At 49.5% G+C, this 9,734-nt stretch overlaps 1 protein-coding gene and 1 non-coding gene across 2 annotated transcripts; both read left to right on the forward strand.

Annotated features, from left to right (window-relative positions):
- The first annotated feature begins 1,894 nt into the window (after window positions 1–1,894).
- Window positions 1,895–2,053, forward strand: LOC123433626. The gene has a single exon (XR_006624971.1). It is a non-coding gene; the product is annotated as a U1 spliceosomal RNA (small nuclear RNA).
- Window positions 2,054–5,558: 3,505 nt separating this feature from the next.
- On the forward strand, window positions 5,559–5,987 carry LOC123425268 (glycine-rich cell wall structural protein 1-like). Its single transcript, XM_045108946.1, has one exon. It carries the CDS (start codon window positions 5,574–5,576, stop codon window positions 5,985–5,987), a length of 414 nt encoding a protein of 137 aa, XP_044964881.1. The 5' UTR covers window positions 5,559–5,573.
- The last annotated feature ends 3,747 nt before the right edge of the window (window positions 5,988–9,734 follow it).

The following is a 9,734-nucleotide window of genomic DNA, read 5'->3' on the forward strand; positions in this document are numbered from 1 at the left end:
TATCGACATGTTAAAAATGTTTGTGCAATTAAAATTATTAATGTGTTAGAAAGATGGTCGTGAATTTTGAAAGTTCTCGCACATTTCAAAAAAATATTTGTTTTAAGGAAGTCCACAAATTAAAATATTTATGTCCTTAGAAAAGGGTATTTCCTGCTATTTTTTTATTTGCATGGTGATAACACGAACATCACTCATTCGCACGAACATCCGATTTTTTGTGTGGTGCAAGATGTTCGTGCGAATTTTTGGGGCGCTTGGACATGTGAGGAGCTCGTGGCGAAAACAATAAAATCGGATGTGAATTCTGTTGTTTACAGAAGTTCCTTAGACATCCGAAATTTGTTTTTTTGCCACGATATCCTCGAATGTTGAAACTTCACAAAATATTGCATGGACCACAAGCATAGGAACATCTTGCACAAGAAAAGATAAATCATTTTTTTTCTCTTTTTATTTTCATGAATTTATTGTTCATCCTAGGGCTCAGATGAGCTCGGGTGCCGAACCGCCGCTCCCAATGTTTTGCCACTGTTCTCTGTGGCAGTAAGATTTAGTAGAAACAACAATGAGCATGAAGATGATAGCCCTTGCTAACATGATTTATCAAGGGGCATTTCACCTCTGTTTACAACATAGCATCGACGGTCCAAAGGATTGAGCTAGGGTGTGTTTGGTTGGAGGGATAGGCTAGGGTGGTTATGGGTATCCCCAACCAGGTGTCTGGGGATAGCCCTTTTTTTTGTTTGGTTGGAAGGGTAGGGTTATCCCTTTTTTTGTTTGGTTGGGAGGATGGGAACCTGCCGCGTCGGCCTCCTCTCGCGCCGGCCGCCACCCACGCCCCCCGCGCCGGCCTCCTCCCGCGCCTCCCGCGCCGGCAGCCTTCTCCCGTGCCGGCCGCGCATCCCGCGCCGGCCGCCTCCTCCCGCGCCGGCCGCGCCTCCCGCGCCGGCCGCCTACAGCGCCGGCGCGCCGACCGCCCTCCCGCGCCGGCCGCCGCAGAGTGGTTGCCACCGCCCGCCCGTTTTTGGCGGTTGGCCACATCCCTTTTTTTGAAGAATATTCCCAGCATCTGGTTGACTCTATCCCTCCTCGCCCCAGGTCCAAACGCATGGCAAACACAGAAAAAAATGGTTATCCCTGTCCCTGGGAGGATATCCCTCCAACCAAACACACCCCTAGTTTCACCATCCTCATTAGGCCCTGTTTGAAACCATAATAGATTATAATAATCTGGTTTATGAACATAGATTATATAAACTGGTTTATAAAAATAATCTAGGTGGGCATGTTTGGAGACCAGATTATATAAACTGTAAACCAGCTTTTAAATTATGCAATGACATGTTTGCCCTCTGTTTTTTTTTTGCGATGGGAAAACGGTGCGGTGGCAGTACCTTGTAAATAGCTCAAAGTTAATAAGGGTAACATGTCTTTATTAATCCATAATCTGATTTTAGCTGGGTTAGAGTAGCTTATGAGTTTTTAATAATCTGGTCATCTAGTTTTTATAATCTATAGTATAAACTGTCCTGTTTGGAAACATAATAGCTTATAAAAACCAGATTATATAAACTGGATGAATCCAAACAGGGCCTTAGCAGCGAAGTCAATAAGAGACAACGCAGGCCTACGTTTTGAGGAGCTGACTCAAGGACCGAATACGTTTTCTTTTCGACATGACCAAATACTAATCCGATACCACATTCTAGGCCTGCTCACGGCCCACGTTTGGGCCCGAACATGGAGCAGCTCAAGGCCTCTGCTCACGAAGCCCACATGGAGCAGCACATTAAACACAAATCACTACCCTTGTTTAATACCACATCGCTTGCTGAGAAGGTTAGAACGGAAGAACCAGCTATGTAAGCAAGGCGGGATGCAACCTTGGAACATACTTACCTGAACGGGGTCGACGGCTGATCAAGAAGAGTCGTGGCCTAGGCTAGTGCTCCACATTGCACTTGGTGGATGCGCTCGCTTACCATCTCCCCCAAGTGAGAGCGGACGTCATAATTTATGATATAGGGGTACGTGTTCGCGCGGCCTCTATTAATTTTTAATTAAAAAATTGAATTTGTATTATTTTAGAATTAAAATACTTTGAATAGTATTGGTTACATTGACCATCTCCCCAACTGGGAGAGTGGACGTCATAATTTGTGATATAGGAGGTACGTGTTTGCGCGGCCCCTATTAATTCTTTGTAAATTTTTCCACCTTCAAATTATTCTTAATTCTAAAATTTGAATGCATGCTTGATTATCTCCATGCAGTTCAGATTTCCTTGGTTACCATTTATTCTTGATGTATTCCATGTAAGTTTATATATAGTCGACAAAATGATAAACTACAATATCACCATTTCATCCTGTGCAGTTGGGCCTTTTTGGCTGGAACCTGAAAAGGTGAACACAACTGTTGACATCAATATACATGCCTTGCTATTATTTATTATGAGTCATCTATATCCATATGCCACCATTGTACATGCTCTTAGGCACATCCGTGGAATACTGTGTTATAACTGGCAAAGTAAACATAACTGTTGACGCCATCTTTTATCTTGCAGTCACAAGATCGTAGCTCTGCGTCACATCGTTGTGACTGTCCTTCTAGTATTGTTTGCCCTGCTGCAATCCTGGCTGACAACTGATACTGTTACAATTCCATCGTTCACTTTCTTCAGGTACTTTTCCATGAAATCTAGTTATATATTTTCTTTTGTCATGAATGGTGTGATTACCAGACTCTATATGTTCGCAGCATCTAAGTAATGAGCATGTACCCTGCAGCATCGCTTCCTCTGTCTTGAAATGTAGTACTTGTCTTTCAGAATTTAGGATTGTTTGTAATTTAGGCTCAAATTCGCTGCTGTCCTTTTCGCACAGATTTGGCTTTGGCGTCCCCGACATTTAACTGCTCTTAAATTATTATTTTCCTTGGGTTACTTGTATGTAGATAGCAGTAGTTTTTTTTACTGTGAAGCCTAAGCTCTTTTTCTTTCTTGTCCAAATCGTAATGCTTCTCTGTACTTGTTGTTCTTTTCAGTCTGAACTTTCCACTCAGTTAAGGAGTTTGCTTTGTAACATCATGGAATTGGATGATGCATGCTTATATATTGGAATGTAACCTCTTTTTTACAGCGTTGGCATACATGAGCTACAGTGTCCAAGCAATTGTATTTTTTGGTTGAATTTCAAGTGAAAAGTAAATGAATTACAGTTTTATTTCTTTTCACTGAACTTGTCCGTCAGTTAACTATCCAAGTACAGCCTGACGGATCGCCCAGGCCAGCCTTATGCTGCAGTGCTACGACCAACCAATGTCTTGCCCGCCACGGCCCGGGCCGTCTGGGTCCTGATTAGAACCTTCCCCTGGTTTATCCAGCTGCAGCTGGCACACCCGAAGCCCGGCGGCCGCGTCCGGCAGGTTCTTGAGCCGGGACGACTCGGCTCTCCATCCCGCAACCTTGTAACAGAGGTGGTCCGGCCAGAACTGAATCCCGTCGTCGACGTGCATCTCCTCGAGCACCACGGCGTTCTCCACGAGGAACTTGGCGAGCTGCACCGGGAAGCAGTTGACCTCATTGGCCTCAAATCGTAGCGTCACCTTCCGGAGGCTCGTCTGCAGGCAGCAGAACTCGCAGTCGTTGTTGGTCAGGGCGTCCGGGAGCTCCGACACCCCGCCGAGGTCCACGGCCGACGACTTGGACGCAAGCCTCTCGAACCTGTCCATGGACTCGCCGAAGGTGCCCCCGACATGATTCTTGTGCTTGAGGCCGTACCAGTGGTTGTACCGCATGGCCAACCTGAGCCGGAGCTCCGACATCACCGGGCAGGAGCGGAGAAGCCTCGCCATTGCCACCGCCGTGTTGCTGTTCATGTACTTGTACTCCCCGTCTAGTTCGAGGAGCTTCAGGTTCGGGAACGTTGGTAGGATGACCCCGGCGTCCTCGTCCTCGTCGGCGACGATGTCCTCTATGCACCCGAGGCGCATCTTGAGGGCCCTCGTGCTGGAGAAGCTTGCGATCGTGCGGGACGGCGGCTCGTAATTCATGATCTCGCAGCTGCCATCCTGATGGCGGCGAGTCACATCGAGTTCGACTCGCGCGAGCCCCGGTGCCGGCGATGCGAGCGAGAGCTTGACGGGGTATCCCTTGAACCTGAAGAAGCGGAGGCTGGGCATGTCGAGCTCGATGCCGCTGCCGCCAGCGGCGGACGCCTTGATCTCCTTCTTGTCGGCATAGGTCACGAGCACCAAGGCGGTGACCGTCGGGCATCGGAGGCGGAGTGGTAGCATGAAGTAGGGCGGTTCTTTGATTCTCTCGTCAGAATCCGGCGGGTTCGCCGCCCTTTGACTGACGTTCCGCAGCGTCAAGCTGGTGAGCGCCGGCGCCGCGTCGACCATGTCTTGGAGATACCCCTCCAAGAAAAAGCAGTCACGTAGCGTCAGATCCGTCAGGCACGGGAAAGCCAGGCCCGGGGACGTCGGCTCGAGATTGCAGTATGTGAGCTCCAGCACCCGGAGCGTGGCGGCGCACGGCAGGGAAGCCAGCGGCGGGAAGTAACGGTACTCTCTTCTATGGCCCTGCACGCAGCCGATGGTGAGCTCTTCCAGCCGCGCCACGGCAGGCTCGGCGAGGAGTTGGGAGACCCTGTCGCCCGGTTCGGCATCGTCCCCCTCCCTACGCCAGCTGCTCTTGCTGATGTAGGCCTCTTCCTCCAGGAAGAGCGTGAGCCTTTTGAGGCCAGCGCCATGGCGGCGACGGCGGGAGCCGTGGGTAGGCCGGCGGAGCGCCGCGAGGATGTCGTGGGCGTCGTCGAAGAAAGCCTCGAGCGTCGGGGTACCGTAGTACTGTTCTCGCTCTGCTTCTGCGTAGGGCCTGGTGTCGAGGTTGAGGAAGCTCGTCCGGCGCCACACCGATCGCCACCGGCGCGAGAGGAGGGCGGTGGCCGCGGCCTCGTGCGTCGGCGCGAAGGACAGGATGCGCTGGAACACGTCGTTTGGGAGGGCGGAGAGACGGTCGGCGGCGGCCATTGGATCTTGATGGCGGCGAGTCACATCGAGTTCGACTTGGAGTTCGATATTTATGGATCTTGATTGATTGATGGGTGTTTTGAGACCGTTTGGGTTTTGGAACGGATACACCGCGTGCCGATCGACCTACAATCCTGAATTTTAGGTGCAGAATCCGGAACGGATACATCGCCATTTTGGTCCTTGCACATATTGTACTAGACTACTACTCCCTCCGTCCGTCAAAGAGCGTACGTCTGGCTCCTAATTTTTTCCTAAAATAAGTGTACATCTGGCTCCCCCACTGGTAATTTTCCACTCACCCCCCCAGTCTACGCCTCGAGGTCACCGAACCGAGCTGCGACCCAATCCTCTCGTCCTCCCCCAAATCGAAGCCGGTCTTCCTCCTCTCCCCCAAACTCTCTCCCTCCCGATCCAATCCCACATCACGGAGAGTCAACCATCCAATCCAAGGCCATTGCTGGTCATGCAGAGATTAATGGTAGCCGATCCATATAAGCTGCCGCCGGTAGGGTGTGCATCGCACTGCATCCATGGAAGGCGGCGGAGGAACAGAAGCCGGCGGAGGAACAGAAGCCGGCGATGGCCAGCAAGGCAAGGCCGTCGCGACGGTCGGCGGCGGAACACGCGACCGCAGCGGATCTGGATCTGGAGGCCCTCGCCGTGTTCTGGCAGCCAGGTTCCATCCTCGTCCGCCCTCGAAGGTCAATCGGATTCGGCGGAGCGGCATCGGAGCCAAAATTTCCAGGTACCTAGAGCTGCTAGACGGAGCAGTGGTTGGCGGTGGAGCGGCTCATGCGGCTGGGCAGGACGGCCCGGCGGCAAATGCTGGGCGAAACGGCGCGCCGGCAGGTGCCGGGCAAGCTGGTCTTGGGGCTGACCAGGACGCCATGAGCTGGGAGTATTTGGATTGCTTTTTGCTTGTTTGCATTAACTGCACACTATAATCGAAGCAACACAGCAGCTGGGAGTAAGGGGTTTTATACAAAAATGCTTAATTTGTCTTCAAAATGCCAGATGCACACTCTTTGGCGGACGGAGGGAGTAGCTTTTTTACCCTATAACCCCTGGGGTTTATTGGAGTTTACAAATCAGATTGTATCTAATGCGAACACGGGCGGTGGCTCCTGGATCCCTTTGAAACATCACGAAGTTCAAGCCCTCACAAGTTAATTGCATGAAAGTATCATAATTAGGATAACGCATGTGATTTGTATAATTTTTGGTATTTTTTACATGTCAGTATCAAGTTTAAGGCTATACGTTATAAAAAGGTCTAAAACGCATATAACGGTGTATTGACGCTGTATCTGACAGGCGAAGCCCGTCTGTCACTTGTCCATGTGGCATGTTTTTTTAGAAAAATACCCCTAGCTTTATACTTAATCACAAAAATGCCCATTTTCTTTGGAAAAAAGCTGGAAATTTTTTTAATTCATAAGTTTTCACCGTCGAACATGAACCCGTTTGAAATTTTCCGACGCATTAGACAAATAAGTAGAAGAAATCCTAATAAGTGCGCATTCAGGATTCAAACCTGAAACCTGGCGCTCGAGACTGCACGCGCTAACCACCAAGCCACAAAAGCACAAGCATTAGATTACATGCGACAACCCTTTTATACGACCACGGACACGATGGGCCGGCGGATGGGGCCGAGCAAGGCCTGCAAGTTCTTTCCAATTTTGAGTGCGCCCTGGGACCCGTCGTTGCTCAGGTTTATTTTTGTCTCATTTCTCTTACGCTTTAGTCTTGTTTCTGAGTTTGATTTAATTTTAGATTTTTATTCCTTTCTTATTTCTTCCATGTTTTTTTTGTTCAGCGGGTTGGTTATTCTTCCAGAATTTCAACAAACTTACTGAACACTTTTTTAATAAGTCTCAGTATATGATGAACATGTTTTTAAATATGTGAACACTTTTTAATGCATGTTGAACACTTATTATGCATATGGTAAACATTTTTTAATGCATGCTGAGCATTTTTTTTGCGTACAGTGAACATTTGTTTTGCATGATGAACAGTTTTGAATGTCGATGAACACTTTCTTAATATAATTAAATTTTGGTAATATACGGTGAACATATATTAAATGCAAACTGAACATTTTTTGTAATATATGTTGAACGTTTTTATTAACACATGATGAAAATTTGACATAATGCGTGGCTAAGTTTTGTAATTTATGGTGAACATTTTCTTAATACATGATATTTTTGACAATGTGTATTTCAAATAATATAATGAGGATACACAATAATTATGCATGCTTGTGGTCCTGAGTGAAGACACATAAAATTTATTCTTGTGGTCTGGTGCTTGACACTTAATAATACTAATATGTAATGACAAAAAATATGTATCAACATCAGGATTAAAAGATATGGCCAAGTCAGAGCGTGCAGTCTCGGTTGGCCCAACTGCCGGCCCAGCTTACGTGTGTGGTTATAACGTGAGTCGGGCTCTGACCTGATGGTAGCTGACGCTGCCCCTGTTCAACAGGTTGGTTGTTCGTATCAAGCTGGCGTTTAATTTTTGTTCCTTTTAATTATTTATTTAATTCGATGAAAGTTCCAAACGAGGTGGAAATTTGCAAACGAAAAAAAAATCTGTCGCAGGAAACTTTTCCCTTGCAAAAAAGGGTTTTCATGTGATTACTTACAACTGAGGGGGGGTTTCTGCAATAAAAATGCCACATGGGCACCTCACAGACGGGCCTCGCTTATCAAATACACCGTCAATACACTGTTATACGCATTTTAGACCATTTTTTTTAACGTATAGCCCTAAACTTACTATTGACATGTAAAAGTTATCAAAAGTGGTACCAATCCGCACGTATTGCCCTAATTATGGTACTTTCATGCAATTAACTCAGCCTTCGGACTGGCGGGTTGTGAATCTTGACGATGTCGCAGGAAGAAGGATCTTGACGGGGGGACGTCGAGTAAGGCAAACTCGAGAAGGAGCCACTAGTTTTGCCGCTGTTTTGCTTTCCTGACTACGCAAACAACGACATTTGCAACCTTGGTGCCCCCGCGTCGCTCTTCCTGGCGACTCGGGGGCGAACCCAAGCGCCGCCACTCAGCCACCCCCTCCCATCCCCCGTCTTGCCGTCGCCAGAGGTTCCGACCAGCGAAGCTCGGCACTTCTTCGGCGAGGCACTTCTTCGGCGGGCGTTTGGAGCTGCAGCTCGCCTCGGCCGGCTCTGGCCAGGGGGCGTGACGGAGGCGGGTCGACGTCCTCAAACGCTCCGGTCGGACATGGTCCTCACGCAGCGTGATGAGGCTGCGCACGCGGGGCTGCTCGGCACGCCCTGTCACAGGAGGGTGCTCCCACGCCCTGTTCGGCGGCGCGATCCGGTGGCCAGGGGTCGAGGTCCGGTGGATGGTTTCCCCGGCGGCGGCTCCAGGCGGGATGGGTGGATCCGGTGGCCTCATTGCCTCGTTTTTTCTGTCCTGGCCAACCTCGTTGTGGTGGGGTGGCAGCCCCCTCCCCCCCCCCCCCCCCCCCCCCCCGGTCCACTGCTTGATGGCTTCTTCTGGCCTGCCTATGCGGGCCATGGGCTGCGCGGCGGTGGTGCTGCTCGACTTCGTCGGCGGCAAGGTTTCGGTGCTCGGTGGCGGGGCTGCTCGGAGGTCTAGATGGCGGGGGTCCTCCGCGCGTGCCGCTCGCTCGGTACGGGGGAGGATGGAGGTGTGTGGCTGTTCTGCCCCGCGGCCGGTTTGGATTGTTGTGCGGCGCGGCTGCTGCTGGCTTTGGTTCTCGCCATCCGAAGGTTCCGATGGTGTAGTGCATTCACTCCACGAGTCGCCAGATCTGCATCCCGGCTGGTTTGGACCTGCCAAACCAGGATCTCGACGTTAGGGTGGCTCATGCTCAATGACATGGTGGCAGCTCATCTCGGAGGCACGTCTATGTGTGGAACACGACAGGCGGCTGGTGGCGGTGGTTCGGTCACGCGGCTGATGGTGGGGCCAACTGGTTTGGTCTATGGAGGACAATGCCAGGCGAAAGTCTGTCTGTGGCCATGGTCGAAGCCGGCAGCAGCGGCGTGTGCGGGCGTCGTTGCCTTCTTGAAGGCGCTGTTGTGGTGATGTGCTCCTCTCCCTTAGCATCTCCTGCTCCGAGGAAAACCTTAGATCTATGCTCTCGCAGATCGGTTGATGGCGGCACATTGCGTCATTCCCCTCTTGTGGGCATCATTTTTGGAGCATGGATTAGCCGGAGGGACCAGCGGAGTTGTGGTGGAGGTGGTGCGACTGCTTGGAGTCGACTGTGGTTGTTCAGCGTTGGTGTTCTTTGGGGCTAGGCGAAATCCATTACATATACATGAAATCCATCACATATACATATATACAAACTTTTATACTTGGAATCCATCACATATACATGGATTGCTTCTAGCCACAATCAACCATATGTGGCTGACTTTTATAAAAGTGGTATGAATATATCTACATTTATCACATTTTGATAGGCAAGATAAATGTCCTGTTTTTAATTTTGGTGAGACGACCCTAAAACTTATTGACAAAAAAATGACAACGAGGGGAGATGGAAGATTGATATTATATTAGGAACAAGGCCTATAGTTTGGAACAAATCTCGAAGTGCTTAATTAGGAAAAATCAAATGTATAAGCACCATGCACATCAAATTTAGGATATGTGCAAGAACAAATAGAGGATCAG

This window comes from Hordeum vulgare, chromosome 2H, assembly GCF_904849725.1.
Source record: "Hordeum vulgare subsp. vulgare chromosome 2H, MorexV3_pseudomolecules_assembly, whole genome shotgun sequence".
Classification (NCBI taxonomy): Eukaryota; Viridiplantae; Streptophyta; class Magnoliopsida; order Poales; family Poaceae; genus Hordeum; species Hordeum vulgare.

What these genes read in the sequence shown, in the direction of transcription:
- LOC123425268 (XM_045108946.1), top strand. Translation starts at nt 5,574, where the DNA reads ATGGAAGGCGGCGGAGGAACAGAAGCCGGCGGAGGAACAGAAGCCGGC.